Source organism: Sus scrofa, chromosome 7, assembly GCF_000003025.6.
Source record: "Sus scrofa isolate TJ Tabasco breed Duroc chromosome 7, Sscrofa11.1, whole genome shotgun sequence".
In the NCBI taxonomy this organism is placed as follows: Eukaryota; Metazoa; Chordata; class Mammalia; order Artiodactyla; family Suidae; genus Sus; species Sus scrofa.
In genome coordinates this window covers 38624517-38641469 of record NC_010449.5, presented here as the reverse complement: position 1 = coordinate 38641469, position 16953 = coordinate 38624517, and the positions used below count along the sequence as shown (strand labels likewise).

Genomic DNA, 16953 nt, shown 5'->3' with positions numbered 1-16953 from the left:
TGCTCAGCCTGGACACCAGATGGAGGCGGAGATGAGGGAAAGCAGCAGCACAGAACGGACCCAGTTCGCCGGACTTTATGAAGATACTTTAGAGGCTCTACATTCTCACTCCCGGGGGTGGCCCCCCTACAGCATGAAGGGCAGGTCCATGTTCTTCTCGCCGGTGCCCACGTAGATGTAGCCGCAGTTCTTAGTGCGGGGAGCATGGTAGAAGGTGAGGCCTGGCCAGAGCAAGCTGCGCAGCACCACCAGGGCGTTGCCCCGCTCCGTCTGGATGCTCCAGGACCCTGGGGGGGAGGCGACAGGAGACAGGCCTGGGCACAGTGAAGCCAGAGCCCTGCAGGGCGTACAGAGGCCCTGAGCTTCGGGCAGCCAGGCCTGGGCATTAAGGTTCCACAGGGAAAAGGGAAGACAATTTAATACCCCCGGTGCTTCACTCCCTGACCGCCTTTGAGCCGTTTCACTGCTCATTAAAACCACTTCCAGAGGGAGGGCGAAGGGAAGGAAAAGAGGTGCAACTCAAAGCAGTCGGTTTTGTTCCTGTCAGCAAGTCTAGTGAAAGGTTGCGTGGGGGAGGGAGCTGAATCCACAGTCTGTCAGGGCAGGGCTGGGGGAGGCCCCCCAGGCTCCTCCTCCTGCACTAAGGGTGCTCACCAATGGCCTTCAGTCCTGGGGCACTTTGCCCCTGTTTGCATTTTGCTGTCCCCCAGGCCCAGCCGCCTCTGCTCTGCGATGGATGAGACCCGACCAGGCTTATAGAGAAGTGTGGCCGTGTCAGCCCCTTCTGGCAGCTGGTGGACTGGAAGCCATCCTGGGGCAGGAGAGGCCTGGAGCTGCAGCTAATGAGCCTTTGTCCGTCCTGGGTTCTGCCCTGGTTCTTGCTCCCCAGACAGGAGCAGCCCAACCTGGGGCTGAGTTGTGCAGCCATGAGGACTTGGCGGGAAGGGCCTGATCCAGCTCCAGAACCAAGGGAGGGAGCCGCTGTGTGGGAGGAAGGAGCATGGGAAAATCGCCTCTGGATGCAGATCTGGAGCTTCTATTCCCCTGTGCACTGGGCCTCTCCCGGCCCAGCCACAGCTCTGCTCCAGGCCCTGCCAGAAAGGCAAACGCTTTGAAGGTTTTGGTGCTGGACCAGCCAGTGATGCATTGAGAGCTGCGCCCAGGCCTTCATCAGCTGCCAGCTCAGCCCGGCTGCCTGGCTCCCAATGCCCCCAGGCCTCCTCCAGCCACGGCCCAACCCTGGTTACTCCACACCCAGCAGCCTCATAGCTCAGGCCCCACCCACAGGGGGCCACCCTGCATCCAAGAGACCTGACCGCCAGGCACCCCGGCCCTGATGGCCACTCAGCCCTGCCCTGCCTGCTTAGGGAGAGGTCGCCCAGAGGCAACCTCAGCACTGTGCTCTACCAAGTGTCACCACCCATGCACGAGACGGTAAAGCAGAAGGGCACTGTGGGGGCCTGACCCTACTCCAGGCCCGCTCAGGGCAGGCCAGGCAGCATCTGGAAGAAAGAAGGTGGTTCATGTATTCCCAGAGCTCTGGCTGGGGCACTGCCCGGGTTGGGGGGCGGGGATCTTTCCTGCTCGGAGAAGTGGGGGCATTTCCCTAGCTTCCACAGCTTTCCTCTCTGGGTACCTGCAGTCCTCTACCTCCTAGACCTGCCTAAAGAGTTCTAGAGGCCTTAGCTTGTTGCTTTTGTAGTCACTCATTCCAGAAAACAGATTGCCTGGGGGTAGCAGGAGAGGGGGTGTGACAGGACAAAGTGTTCCCAGCGCACTGCGTTCAGCCTTTGGCCAGAAGCACAGACCCCGGATAACAGCCCCCTCACTTCCTCTGCCAGTGCCCAGCGCGTCATCTGGGGAGTCCCTCCCTGCCCCTGGAGCCAATGGTCACACAGCCCCCTGGAGCTGCAAAAGGTCAGGCCCTGCCCACCAGGGGTGGGCATCTTGCGGCCTCCCTAGGCCGAGTTCTACCCTGGAGAACTGGGATCCTAGAGTCCCCCAACCCAGACCACTGTTGGCAGTGCCCTGTTGCCAGCGCCTTATACCCTGGGCAAGGGTAGGGTCCTGGCCTCCCCTGGCACCAGCCTGCCCACCCAGGGTTTGGCCACCTCTGGCATCCAGTAGGTGAGGGGCCTAGGCTCATCAGCAAGCGCTTCCCCCAGCGCAGCTAAGAACAAGGAGGAAGTGGTGGTGATGCCAGAGAGATACAGTGCCCTCACCAGGATGGGGACAGTGCCAAGCAGGTCCAGGGTGCTGGCAGGGTGCAGGAGCGGCATGTGAGGGGCCGGGCAGCCAGCAACACTGCCTCCTCCTTCCCTTGCATTCCTGTCACACTCCTATCCTCTCCTTGTCCCTGGCCCACTTGTCACCCAGGAAACAGACTCAACGTGCCAGGGGTCACATAGCATCTACCTGGGAAGCCAGGCACTTGCTGTCACCTTCACCCTCTGATTGCAACTGCTGGCAAGGAAGCAGCCTCCTGCAACCTTGGGTTTCAGCTCGCAGCCCAGGGCAGTCACTCTTCTCCACTCATTTTTGAGGATGTGGTGCGATACGAACTGGTAAACCAGGAAGGGAGCTTCCTGCATTAGCAGGAAGTCCTGGGTTTCCTGGCCCCTGGGGGTCTCACCCACCTTGCTCGTGGGGAAGGGAGCCTCAGGCTGGGGGTGGGGGTGGGGGCTCATCATAGTTACATTCTCCTGCCCTCCAGGAAGCAAGGCAGCAAAGCTCTGAGATTAAGTTTGAGGAGGACAGTGGACCAGGCTGGGGTTCTGGGCCATCCAGGGGCAGCGGATGGCTTAAACCTGCTCCTCAGACCAGCACTGCACAGCCTGACACACGTACACCAATGACCATGGGTCCCTTCTCAAGGCAGCCACTCCCCCAACACCAGGGCCACAGGATCTGGGAAGGGGCGTGGTGGAGACAGGGACACAGGCGAAAGAATGCCCAGTCTTATTGGTGGGCAGGGCCAGGTCCCATGCTCCAGAAGGCTGAGCACCTGTCAGCCCGGCTGCCATGGAGCTGCGCAGGAGGCACCACCTGCGGGCATGCACACGCACACACACAAACACACACACAGACAACACCGTGTTCTCCACCCCTCTCCAACACTGTTTCCCCTGTCTACCACCTCTTCCCAACCACTGTGATCTAAAGGCCGCTCTCCAGGCAGGCGGGCCCCTGGCTGCCCTCTGCTGCCTGAGCTGGGCATTGTGCTGGAGCTCTAGCGGCCCGGCAGGTCCTGAGATCAGGCGTGGAGCAAGGACAGGTGCTCTGCCCTACACCCCACCCACTTCCCAGGACATCCAGGTGACTTCGTTTGTGAGGCACCTTACCCAGAAAGGAAACAGCAGTCCCATTGGGCAAAAAACACTCCCCAGTTCTATCCCTCCAGTCAATGCTGGTGTTCCAGGGCAATCTGCCTTAGGAGTTTGGCCCTGCTGGGCAGCCCAGCCCCTCCAGCCCCATAGCTCCTGCTCTTTCACCTACAGTTAAGGAAGGGAGTCTGGGAGCGAAGTCGGGGTCTGTTCTCCCCCGACCACCCACATTTTCGCCCCCACACCATGGCCCCCACCAAGCCACCATGAGAAAAGGCTGGCCTGACTTCCTGGAGGCTCTCTGGTGGTGGCTCTGTGAGGAAGGGAGCTGGAGGCCCAGAAGCTGTGCAATTTCCCAAGTTCAGGCCAGGAGCATTCCTCCGCTCAGGCCCCCACACAGGGGATGCCAGGAGCTCTCAGCTCCTCAGGCTCCAGCACTAAGGACAAAGCAACATGCAGGAGAGGACTAGGATGTTCAGTCACTGCTTGACCCTTCAACACTAAGGCCCACTGTTAGGGCAAGATGTCCAGGGACCCAGGCCACTGCAACCCACCCACCTCCCAGGCCCAGATCCTGTTCCTCCAGGAGCCTGATGAGTCCACTTGTCAACTGGCTCCAGCATCCTTGAGAAAGACCCCCAAGCTCCAGATCTTACATTCCCCTTTACAGCAGGACAGCTTCTTCCTGTGTCCCCTTTACCCCAATGGCAGGACAGACAGGGAAGATGGGGTTCCCTTATAGAGACTTTGCTGGGCCCCCACGTCCCATCTGGTCAGCTTTGGTCACAGCTGAAAAGGCCCCAGCACCCTCCAGGCCCTTCACATTGCACAGAGGGTGAGGCTCCGAGGAGGAGGAGGTGCCCCTGTGTTATCCCCAGTCACTGGGCACAGTGGAGGGAGTGTCACATCCTCTGGCCAGGAGCATCCGATGCAGGTGAGAAAGATAAGGCAGAGTTTTCCAGCCCCACCCTGAATCAGGGAGCGGGGGGCACTGCTGCCTGCAGACTAGGAGCACTAAGAGGATTTTCTTGGCCCACCACTCAGCCCCCAGCGCTGGGTCCCACCACCACAGCGTTCCTGGCTCCCTCCAGCTGCTAGCCAGTCTGGGAGCGCAGAGCTGGAGGAGGTAATGGGAGTCTGGAAAGTGTGTCTGATGGATGAGAAATGCCCCATCCTCTATAAACCATCTTCATCTTTCTCACAGTCCCAGGACCCCCTTTCTATGCTCAGGGAGCTTGACTCTAGCGCCCCCGTGTGGCAGAGGTCAGAGTAGCCATTCCTTGCCGGCAGGCCTCACCCACCTGGGCCCTGGGCTGAGCTCCTGGGGCACTGCAGTAGCTCTGAAAGGGCCTTCAGATCCCTGACTTGCCCCTTCTCCATCCTTCCATGCAGTACTGCCTTATTATCACAGACCTGCTCACAAGCCACCAGTAGCTTATACTGCCGCGGTCTAGGCCTCCTACTCCCTGGCCTTCTAGGCCCTCCTAGGCCAGTCCAACCCAACTCTAAGGCCTTTTTGCCACTAAAAATAATATCAGCAATTTTTTCAATTTTAAGGGCCACACCTGCAGCATATGGAAGTTCCCAGGCTAGTCGGAGCTGCAGCTGCCAGCCTACACCACAGCCACAGCAACACCAGATCCAAGCTGCATCTGCGACCTATGTGGCAATTCTGGATCCTTAACCCACTGAGCGAGGCCAGGATCAAACCTGTGTCCTTATGGTCAGGTTCGTTACCGCTGAGCCATAACAGGAACTCCAATTTTTTTTTTTTGCTTTTTGCTTTTTTAGGGCTGCTCCCACAGCATTATGGAGGTTCCCAGGCTATGGGTCAAATCGGAGCTGTAGCTGCCAGCCTACACCACAGCCACAGCAGCGCGGGATCCAAGCCACGTCTGCAAACTACACCACAGCTCATGGCAACACCGGATCCTTAATCCACTGAGTGAGGCCAGGGATGGAACCCACAACCTCATGGTTACTGCTGAGCCACGATGAGAACTCCCAATTATTTTTAAATTATCAGTAATAATTATTAATTTTTGGAGTTCCCACTGTGGTGCAACAGGATCAGCGGCATTTTGGGGGCACTGGGATGCAGGTTTGATCCCCAGGTTGGCACAGTGGGTTAAGGATCCGCATCGCCACAGCTTCAGCTTAGGTCCCAACTATGGCTCAGATTTGATCCCTGGCGCGGGAACTCCATGTACCAGAGGGCAGCTAAAAAAAGAAAAGATAATCATAAGTACTTTTATTTGAGTCCTTATTCACTGTGTGTTATTTTAAATGTTTTGTATGTGTGTTAACTCATTTAATTCTCATAACAACCCAATGAGGTAGAAGATATCATTAGTTGCCTTTTAGAGATTGAGGCACAAGAAATTCAAGGACTTGCCTGAGGTCACCCAGCTAGTAGATGGCAGATTCAGGACCTCAACCCAGACTTTCTGGTTCCAGAGCCCTTACCTTCAGCCACTGCTGCCATCTCACCTGCCCCCCCCCGAGTTCCAGCCCAACTGGGTTGCTCACTGCTCCTCTGAAGTGCTTCCCTCTAGCGGGGAGGGTGACCACTGTCCTGTCGGTCCCACTGTCCACTTAGATTGAAAAACCATCTACTTGACCCCAGTTAAGGCCAGAGCCCTGGAGCCTAACATTCTAACACTGTGTCCTTGCGTTTAGTTCTCTGAGCCTGTTTCTTCATCTGTAAAATGGGGATAATAATAGTGTCTACCTCACTGGTCAGCTGTGAAGATTAAAATGAGAAAAGGTGTGGGAAGGACTGAGCACTGTGCCTGGCACACAGTAAGCAGTGTCACTGCTTTTATGAACTGTTATTATTATTATCTTTGCCATCGTCAACAACAGATTCCCTCCAGTTCTCAGAACACCAAACAAGGGGAGGGAGAGAGGCAGGGCTGCCAAGTCATTGCCTTGGGTCTGGCCCCCAAAACGCCCCAAGCCTGGCACCTGGCCTTCGATGCAGCGGCCAAGAAACTGCATCTTCCCAGGACACCCTTGGCTCTACTGGTGGAGCCCAGGGGAAGGAAATGGGGTCTCTGTGGCCCCGCCAACTGCCAGCTGTCTGCCTGAGCCAGGTGGGCCCTAAAGCACAGGAAGGCTCTGAAGTTGACATTTTAAGATTTTAAAGTACAGCACATATAGCAGGGGGGCAAATGTACAGAACTGAGAGTTCCTGTCGTGGCCAGTGGTAACAAACACCATGAGTATCCATGAGGATGCGGGTTCGATCCCTGGCCTAGTTCAGTGGGTTAAAGATCCAGCTTTGCCGTGAGCTGTGGTGTAAGTCACAAACATGGCTTGGATTTAGTGTTGCTGTAGCTGTGGTGTAGGCTGGAAGCTACAGCTCTAATTTGACTCCTAGCCTGGGAACTTCCATATGCCATGGGTGCAGCCCTAAAAAGACACACCCCCCCAAAAAAAATGTACAGAACTCGTTTCCTTAGCAGGTGGGCCAATCAGACAGCACCCACTCACTGAGCACCAAGCACTGGATCTAACCCCAAAACCAACTGCAGAGATGTTTGTACGGCTAGTACTTTCAGTGATGTTTTCAGAAATGTTTTCAGGGGAGATTCCCAACTTGCCTCTATTCAAGATGGATATGAAAATCAAGAGACACCGAGAGACTTCCTGGCTGTGGAAGCATATGGAAGACAATCAATCCTTTTGTCCACAAACACCAACTGCTTGCTGAGCTGAGCCTTGTATTGGGCCGTGGGGAAACGCCCCCCTCAGGGCCCCACAGTGAACCCCCAGCGCCCACCCAGGCCCTTGTCCCCCCCTCCTTTCAGAGGAGAGGACAGGTGGCATGGCCCACTGCTCTGACCTCGCAGCAGATCCAACATCCTCCACATAACAGGCTCTTACCTTTGGGAATGTCATGCTCCAAGGAGTCCATGAAGTCTAGGGAAGGGTCCAGGTCGGCCTTCTCAAGCAAGGTCTTGTTCTTCAGCTCAACAGGCTCCCGGAAGTGGAAGTAGGAACTGAGCTTCTTGGCTTCAGATAAGGACAGTCCTACAAAGAGGCAGCGGGTGGGAAGGAGGGTCAGCCCCGAGCCCCACTGCCCCCTTCCTCTGTGACTGGGGACTGCAAGGGGCTTGCAGAGGATTCAGCTACTGACGGGGAACTGAAGGGCCGAAAGGGAGCAGTGTTCTCTCAGCCTGAGCTTGGCTCAGATCCTGTATTGAGGAGAGAACACGGAAGAGGAGAGAGCGAAAGCATGGGGAGCCCAGCTCCACACAAATCCCTGGACCCAGGTGGCCAGAGGCTCTCCCACCCTTGGGCAGAGAAGAGACAGAGCCCAGTGACTGGGTACCTGTGCCGAGCACTGATGCCAGGCTGCTGGGCACACCCTCCAAGCGCTGTGGCCACAGTTCTGCTTCTCTGAGAAAGTAGGAGGGTTTCCCTGGACTCCCAGACATGTGTCTGACTACACTCAGGAAGAGCCACCTTCTGGCCTGGAGAGAGGCCCCCAGAGAACTCACCTTCAAAGGTCCGATTGACATGGATGGGTCCAAAGGGGGTCTTAAAGAGGGCGCCTCGGGGGATGACGGCCACAGCCTTGTCGATCTGATCAATGATGGACACCAAACGGGTCTCTTCTTTGATCTGGACCTGAGGACCAGGAGATGACATCCTGCCAGGGCTGTGCCAGGGCCCTTGGCATGACCACGTGACCTGGGTCACCACAGTGTAGATGCCAGGTCCACAGAAATCATGGAAGTTGCGCCCTCGCCTTCCCTCCCTCTGTTCCTTTCTTATATTGGTAATATATGCTGGTGGTGAGTGCAGTAATGAAAACTGAAAAAAGGAGTTCCCAATGTGGCCCAGCGGGTAAAGAACCTGACTAGTATCCATGAAGATGCAGGTTCGATCTCTGGCCTCGCTCAGTGGGTTAAGGATCCAGCATGGCCATGAGCTGTGGTGTAAGTCACAGACACAGCTCAGATCCCATGTTGCTGTGGCTGTGATGTAGGCTGGCAGATGCAGCTCCAATTCGACCCCTAGCCCGGGGAACTTCCATATGTCGCAGGTACGGCCCTAAAAAGAAAAAGAAAAATTTTTTAAATAAAAAATAAAATTGAAAAAAAAAAAAAGCAGTCTCTCCCAGCTCAACACTGGTCACCCATTGCCTTCACCATTAATGGTTTCTTATGTATCCTTCCAGAAACATACTATCCTATCATATTTTAATGTTGCTTACTTTGCCTTTTTAAATACAAAAGCTAACAGGCTCACGGTAGAATATTCAGGTAATAGAGAAATATTTTGTAATATACCTAAGAGAATTAAAACCATTTTTAATTCTACTTCCTAAAGGTATTCACATGTTGACATACATTCTTCTATTTTTTTATGCCTATTATTATTATTATTATTATTATTATTTGTCTTTTTGCCTTTTCTAGGGCCGCTCCCACAACATATGGAGGTTCCCAGGCTAGGGGTCGAATCGGAGCTGTACCCGCCGGCCTACACCAGAGCCACAGCAACACGGGATCTGAGCCATGTCTGCAACCTACACCACAGCTCACGGCAATGCCAGATCCTTAACCGAGCAAGGCTAGGGATCAAACCCGCAACCTCATGGTTCCTCGTCGGATTCGGTAACCACTGAGCCACAACAGGAACTCCTATGCCTATTATTCAAAGGAAGATTAGAGCTACAGTTGTTTGTTCGTTTTGGCCATGCCCACGGTAGGCAGAAGTTGCCGGGCCAGGGATCAAACCTGCACCACAGCACTGACAATGCCAGATCCTTAACCGCTGGGCCACCAGGGAACTCCTGAGTTTTAGTTTATATGGTTTCCTATTCTGCTCTTAACATTGTTTCTCAAGCACCACCCTATACCATAACATTTTTATGCAGATGAAATTTGGTTATAATCAATGTCAAGGGCAACCCTGAACAAACAGACTTCAGAGAGATGTTTGGGAAAAGCAGCACTTGGCAGGGAAAACATGTCACCAGGAGCTCCCCAGTCACTCAGCCACCCATTCCCATGGGCTGCTGACTAGAATTGTTTACAAAGAGATGGAAACTAATACTTAATGAGCGTCCAGGGCAGGAGCTTTAAATGTGTCACCTTATTCAATCTGCACAAACCTGTGAGTAAATAAAATAATCCTGATTCTACAGAAAATACAGCTGAAGGGAGGTTAAGTTTGTCAGGTGGGCAAGGGCTGCAGCTGAAGCATCACAGGCCTAGATCTGGACTTGGCATCAGTTGGGTTCAAGTGCAGAGGCTGAGTTTTGAATCCCGGGTTTGTCTAGGTTCAAAATTTGGGCTGGTTATTTTTTGTCCTCGCAGTCTCATTTCTAGCAGTTGGTCCTTCGGATCCAGCGCACCCATGGGAAACGACACAGGTACAGGATCGTTTATTGGGGTACCACTGATCAGAGCTAAAACTTGGAAACCAACATTTCCATGAATAATACACCTGTGAAATATGGTACGTTCACACAAAGCCAGAAAGAACGGGGAGGCTTGAAGTCCCCTTGTGGTGGAGCAGGTTAAGGATCCCGCGTTGTCATTGCAGCAGTTTGTGGTGCAGGTTCAATCCCTGGCCAAGGAATTTCCATGTGCTGCAAGCACAGCCAAAAAAAAAAAAAAAAAAAAGAATGGGGAGGCTCTTCAAGGTAGTGATATAGAAATATCTCCAAAATATATTGTTGGGGTGGGAAAAAAAAAAAAAAGCAATGTGCTTTAAAACTGTGTAACATGCTACCATTTGGTTTGGTTTGTTGTTGTTGTTGTTGTTTGGGTTTTTTGGGGTTTTTTTGTTTTTGTCTTTTCTAGGGCCGCACCCATAGCACATGGAGGTTCCCAGGCTGCAGGCTGAGTCAGAGCTATAGCCGCAGTCCTACACCACAGCCACAGCAACTCGGGATCTGAGCCACGTCTGCGACCCACACCACAGCTCACAGCAATGCCGGATCCTTAACCCACTGAGCAAGGCCAGGGATCGAACCTGAAACCTCATGATTCCTAGTCAGGTTCATTAACCACTGCACCACGACAGGAACTCCTGGTTTGGATTGTTTTTGAAGACAGCAAGGGAATATCCTGGGGAGCGGTAATGGCTGAGGTTTGTAATCACATAAGATGTCTCTCAAAACAAAGCTTCTTTAACTTTAATGTGTATTTGAATCTCCTTGGAATGTGTTAAAATTCAGACCCTGATGCCGGCCCAAGATTCCACATTTCTAACTCCCAGGGCTGTGATGCTTCTGATCCAGACTACACTCTGAGTAGCAAAATTGGACACACACACACACACACACACACTCACACACACAAAGATCTGGACACACGGAGTTCCCATTGTGGCACAGCAAAAACGAATCCTACTAGGAACCATGAGGTTGCGGGTTCGATCCCTCACCTTGCTCAGTGGGTTAAGGATCCGGCGTTGCCATGAGCTATGGTCTAGGTCACAGATGTGGCTCGGATCCCGTGTTGCTGTGGCTGTGGTGTAGGCCGGCAGCTGCAGCTCCGATTAGACCCCTAGTCTGGGAACCTCCATGTACTGTGGATGTAGCCCTAAAAAGACAAAAAAGACAACAACAACAAAAAAAGATTTGACACACACACACACAAAGATTTGGACACACACACTCATATAGAACACTATATTCTGGTGGACAAGGTGGGAGAGAAACTTTAGTATATTCTTTTCGTACCTTTGAATTTTGAACCACGTAAATGTATTATCTAGTAAAATTAAAATTTATACAAAAATATAAGCACCTACGCACACCCCTTACTGCAGGTGCAGCACAGACCCCCTTCTTTCCAGCTTCCACAAGAGCCGCCCACCCCCTCCCCACCCTGTCACGGCTCAGGAGCTGTGTAACCCCAGGCAGGTCACTTAACCTCTCTCTCTACACTTCAGGGTCCTCCTCTACCACCTGGTAATGTACCAACTAACTTCCCAGAGCTGTGAGAATGAAGTGATGACGGGCACAGTGGCACAGGGCCTTAGACGTCCAGCACTCCAGGCCAGGCTGGCCATGGGGGCAGTAAGGGTAACGGTTGCCGGAGCCGCCGTGTCAGCTGGGCTGGGCTTGGGTGGCCCAGGCCTTTTGCACACAGGCCCCCTCCTCCTCCTGTCTTCACTCACCACTACTTCTTCTTCAAAGACCTTCTCGCCCTCGTTCACCTTCTGCAGCTCAGTGTGCTCGTACTCATGCGAGGGGTCCCCCATGAAGCGGCCTTTCACCACGGATGTCTGTGTCACCATCTCCTCGGTGGCGGGGGGCAAGAGGCTCCACTCCATGCAGTTCAGGCTGCCAACAACATCCCCGTGACTCCCCTTCCACCTCCCATCTCCCCAGGGGTGAGGCCCAAGAAAAGCCACTGGCAGTCACACCTGCCCCCTGAGTGGCTGGGGTGCGCCCCATCCCATCTGTGATGTAAATTCACCTTGGCTTTTTAAAAGTTTCGATGTGCCAAGAGATGCCAAGGGTTTCTTCCTAGATATCTGGACTGTGAGATCGTGGGTGAGCATCTGGGAGGTGGACTTTCCTCAACTGCAAGTGCCTCTGCTCTGGCGAGCCCCAAATTCACACTCAGCACAGCCCCAAAAGCACAGCCATCACCCCCACGGCCCAGGAAAGCCCAGCTCAGGCTCAAGGTGCTCTCCTCCTCCAGGTCCTGAGGGACATCGCCAGCCCAGACCCTTCCTTCCCATGTCCTGCCAGGTGGGGGATGTCTTCTCACTCTTCCCTCATCCACGCAGGGCCTGCATCCCCTGCCCGCCCCCTGCTCATGAGTTCTCCCTCCTCTCTCCACTGGGTCCTTCACAACATAAAAACACCCTTTCTTTCTCTTTCTCCCTTCCTTTCTTCCTAACTTCCTGCCTGCCTGCAGCACGTGGAAGTTTCCAGGCCAGGAGTCGAAGTGGAGCTGCAGGTGGAGCCTACACCACAGTCACAGCAATGTGGGATCCGACCTGCATCTGCGACCTACACAGCAGCTTACAGCAATGCCAGATCCTTCACCTACTATCGAGGCCAGGGACTGAACCCTCATCCTCACAGATAGTAGTCGGGTTCTTTTTTTTTTTTTTTTTTTTTTTTTTTTGTCTTTTTGTCTTTCTGTCTTTTTGCCTTTTCTAGGGTCCCACGGCATATGGAGTTTCCCAGGCTGGGGGTTGAATTGGAGCCGTAGCCACCGGCCTACACCAGAGCCACAGCAACAGGGGATCCAAGCCACATCTGCAACCTATACCACAGCTCACGACAACGGTGGATCCTTAACCTACTGAGCAAGGCCAGGGATCGAACCCCCAACCTCACAGTTCCTAGTCGGATTCCTTAACCACTGAGCCACGACAGGAACTCCAAACTAGTCGGGTTCTTAATCCACTGAGTTACAACGGGAACTTCCACCCAGCTTTCTGAAACAACAGCCCTCAAACCCATGCTCCTCAGCACATGCGCCTTTCCTGTCCCTCCCTCCTCTTCCCCAGCGCTGATCTAGAATAATTTGCCCTTTGGGAGCACCTCCTCCCCTTTGCTTTCACTCTTCCAACAATGCACCATGATTCTGCTCCTGACACCCCAAGACATTGCTCAGAAGGAGGTCATCTGAGACCCAAAAGCCAACAGATGCGTTTCCATTTCTGTTTCTTTTGACATCTCCCTTCTCCCCACTCCAGTGCCCTGAATATTCCCAGGGATCGATTCTCACCCCTTTTCTCTCTGCTATCTCACTACCCACTCCCAGAACCCAGCTCCTCCCCAGCTGATGTCCAGAGTCCACCTGCCTCTCATCCCCTCACTGCTTCCACATCATCCCAGCTACCACCTACTCTCGCCCAGATACTGCAGTAGCTTCCTCACTGGTTTCCCCATGTCCACACCTGCCCCCACTTCAGCCTGGTCCCCACCCAAGTGTTACAACCTAAGCCAGATTGTGTCTCTGTGCAGAAGCTTCCAATGACTTCCCATTGAGCCAAGTCCCTACAGTGCCCCACAGGGCCCTGCACAATGTGTTGGCCCCTCTCACATGCTGCCATGTTCGCCCTCACTCACTCCTCTCCAGCCACGTGAGTCTCCACGAGGTTCCACTGCACTTGCCTGGAATGCCTTTCCCTCATATAAACACACAGCCCACTCTCTTGGTCGCTTCAGGTCTCTTCTCAAAGGTTACCTCGGAGTTCCCATTCTGGCTCAGTGGTCAACGAACCCAACTAGTATCCATGAGGATTCGGGTTCCATTCCTGACCTCGCCCAGTGAGATAAGGATCTGGTGTTGCCGTGAGCTGTGGTGTAGGTCTCAGATGAGGCTCAGATCCTCCACTGCTGTGGCTGTGCTGTAGGCCGACAGCTGCAGCTCCGATTAGACCACTAGTCCGATTAGACTCCATATGCCACGAGTGCAGCCCTGAAAAGCAAAAAAAATTTATATATATAAATTCTGTGAAGGAGTTCCTGTTATGGCGCAGTGGTTAACAAATCTGACTAGGAACCATGAGGTTGTGGGTTTGGTCCCTGGCCCCGCTCAGTGGGTTGAGGATCCGGCGTTGCCGTGAGCTGTGGTGTAGGTCACAGACGCAGCTCGGATCCCTCGTTGCTGTGGCTCTGGCGTAGGCCGGCAGCTACAGCTCTGATTCGACCCCTAGCCTGGGAACCTCCATATGCTGCAGGAGCGGCCCTAGAAAAAGCAAAAAAGACCAAAAAAAAAAAAAAAAAATTCTGTGAAGACAAGGACTTCTTTAGCACTGAATTCCCTTTGTCTAGATCAATAAAATTTACAGAATGAGTCTCAAAAAAATAAAATGAGTCTATCTAAAATCTCTATCTTCAGTCCAAATTGTTCTCGGACCTGTACTTTAATATGCCTCCTTGCCACCCTGCCCACCTCACATTACAGTACTAACCCCGCTGCCTAAGCTAAAAGGAAGGGTCAATCTTGACCTCCTCTTCACCTTCCCCCATTCAGTCACAAATCCCAGTACTTCTACCACTGAAATATTTCCAGTCCCTCCCTTATGATCCATTCCCTCAGCTACCTCCTCCCTTCAAGTCCCCCTCATCTGGGCACTGCAACCAAACACCCACTTCCAGACCACGCTGCCCACACAGGTCTGAGCAGACTCTTCCTGCTGAAAGGCCCTCAGGACAAGTTCAACCCCCCTGGGCTCTCCATCCAGTTCTATATAAAACCCTAGGCTGTCACTGCCATGTCTGCCTACCCACTGTTCTCCCAAACACTCCAAGCCAGCTCCAGCCAACAAGTTTGCAGAACTGTTCCCTCTAACTGGCATGGCTTTCCCCCACACCTTCCTGGAGAACTCCTAATCATCTCTCAGATCTCAAAGTCACTCCCTCAGTAATCCTATTTAATTGCTCTCTAGGAGAACGCCCGCCCCTTTGTCCTAGTTTAACACACTTGGCTGTAATTGCTGGGTTACACCTCAGTCTCCCTCCCTAGGATGTGACTAACTTGGAGATAGGAGTGAGACTGAGCCATCTTTGTAACCTCAAGTCTAGCACAGGATCCAAACAATGTTGGATTCATGCGTGAGTAGGTAAATGACATCTTCAACCTCCTGCGGCCTGAATGGACTGCTTTGTAAAATGGTGAGCTCCCCATCAACGTTGCAGGGTGGGGGGTGGTCAAAAAGAGGCTGGAGGATCTAGTACGATGGTGTCCGAGGCATTTTCTCCAGTTCTAAATCCCTTCTGTTCCATTCACCATTTGTTCACTACTTTCTAGAGCCCCTCCTGCTGTGAGCAAACACCTGCACGGAAGGTGCTTCGTGACCTGCTTCCAAAGAGCCCCACACCATGCCCTCCCACCCCAGGCTTCTGACCTGTCTCCCAGCTGAATTCTGAAAAGCCAGGGCCACACCAGGCTCACACATTGCTTTTACTCTGGGTCTCCATTCTTTGGGAACTTTCCTCTTGCCCAGCCTCTATTATAAACCTACCAGTCTCTAAGTTCTCCCAGGGCCCCGCCCTTTCAGACCTTGCCCACCCCTTCCCGCCCCGTTAGCCCGTGGCCTTCCCCTCGGTATTCCCCTGCAGCCTCCACCTGTATAGAGTCTTGCGAGGTGCAAGCTGGTCCTCGCTCAGGCCCTGCGCGATGTAGTAATCAGCGATGAGGCCGAGGATGCGGCCCCAGAAAAGGACCCGATCGAAACGGTAGTCGCGTTTAACCAGCGTAAGGGAGGTGAGCAGAGAGGCCCGACGGTCTGGGCTGAGACCCTGCCCACTGCCCGACGCCAGCTCCAGCGATAGCAGGAGGCTCTCCGAGTCCATCGCACAAGCCTCCCCGCTCAACGCCCGCAGGTTGCTAGGAGAAGCGCGTCCACGGAGACCCAAAGCCCCGCCCCTCGGGCAGACCGGAAGCAGGATTCCACCTGCGGCCTCCAGCCAGCTTTCCCAGGAAGCCCTTTGGAAAAGCCTGGTTAAGCTAGTCCCCTCCTGCTTCCTTTCCGGGGTAGGTGACTGGATGTGTTCAGTTGTTACGGCACCGGCGTGGGTTTGTTCCCCACCCCCCACAAAATAGGTAGGCTTAGTGGAAGGTCCCAATTTGCCCAAATCCAGGGATATGTTTGCCTTCCCTAAGCCCTTCCAGCCAGTGGACACTTACTGAGTCCACACTGTACATGCCATGGGGGCTTGGGAAGAAAAATAATACAACAGTGGGACTAGGTGTATCACTTCATACCAGTCATGTCCTTCTTTGGCCTCAGAATTAGCTATGAAGAAAAGAAAAAGAATTTGGTTGGTTTATACCATAGGCTTTGAAATTAGGGTTACTGGAAATTTAATTCCATCCATCACGTACTAGTGACATGGTTTTGGAAAAGGTACTTAATCACTTTGTTCTAAATATCCCCATTTATAAATGCTGATAATTCATAGAGTTCTGCTGCATTTTAATTGTGTGTTTGTATATGTTAAGTACTTCAAAAAAAGTTGTTATTATTATTTTTTTCTGGGTGACCTTGGGCAAGACACTTAAATTTCCTCATTTTCTAAATGTAAAACAAGTGGATGTGACTAGATAATCTACATCTACAACTCCTTAGACATGATTACTGAGATACTGTTGGAGTGCACATGGTTTTAAAATACTTAATAAGAAAATACTAAAATTAAAAAAGAAAAGAAAAGAATGTGAGGTGCTCTTGGCTCTAGGATTCTAAGGCAATTAATTCCCCTCAAAGCCCAGTCTTACAGACTCAGGTCCATCCATTCCACTCTTCAGTCTTCACTGATGTCTATTTCTCCCTTCCATAGGGCTCTTCCACCTAAAGGGCAGAGACCTAGGCAGCGGGGCAAGACACAGGTCACACCTGGGAAAGGAGGGGGGCAAAGAGGGGTACCACAGGATGACTTTACAGACCAGACTTTCCCACCAGCACTTTCATTCACATTAACTATACCTTCCCTACCACCTACATTTACCTATCTCTGGCCCCACATCTGCTTTTAGGCTTGAATGGTAGCAACAGATAAAAGGCCAGAACTCCACTGCAGCAGGGGCTCTTCACTCCCTGGGCTAGAGACTCTTTCCTCACATCGACCTCTGGAGGGCCCAGCCAAGGTCAAAGGGATAAACAGGTGCCTCAGCAGGCTTGTTGTCAGGAA

The 16953-nt window shown here is 52.9% G+C and overlaps 1 protein-coding gene across 2 annotated transcripts; it reads right to left on the bottom strand.

Moving 5' to 3' along the window:
* RSPH9 (radial spoke head 9 homolog) lies at positions 60 to 16528 on the bottom strand. Of its 2 annotated transcripts, none has more exons than XM_001929514.5 (5): positions 15389 to 16528; positions 11469 to 11634; positions 7829 to 7958; positions 7212 to 7358; positions 60 to 287 (listed from the first exon to the last, which is right to left on the bottom strand). In XM_001929514.5, exons 1-5 carry the CDS (start codon positions 15613 to 15615, stop codon positions 127 to 129), a joined length of 831 nt encoding a protein of 276 aa, XP_001929549.1. In that variant the 5' UTR covers positions 15616 to 16528; the 3' UTR covers positions 60 to 126. The 2 variants fall into 2 exon arrangements, with proteins under 2 accessions (XP_001929549.1, XP_005666103.1); XM_005666046.3 differs by lacking the exon at positions 60 to 287 and adding an exon at positions 6705 to 6978.

Bases quoted from the DNA above. Each gene is read 5' to 3' on its own strand.
- RSPH9 (XM_001929514.5), bottom strand. From the start codon at position 15,615: ATGGACTCGGAGAGCCTCCTGCTATCGCTGGAGCTGGCGTCGGGCAGT. The intron at 7,359-7,828 runs GTGAGTTCTCTG...GCCTCTTTGTAG, and splicing joins TGTCAATCGGACCTTTGAAG to GACTGTCCTTATCTGAAGCC. The intron at 288-7,211 runs GTAAGAGCCTGT...CCTCCCCCCCAG, and splicing joins GGAGCATGACATTCCCAAAG to GGTCCTGGAGCATCCAGACG.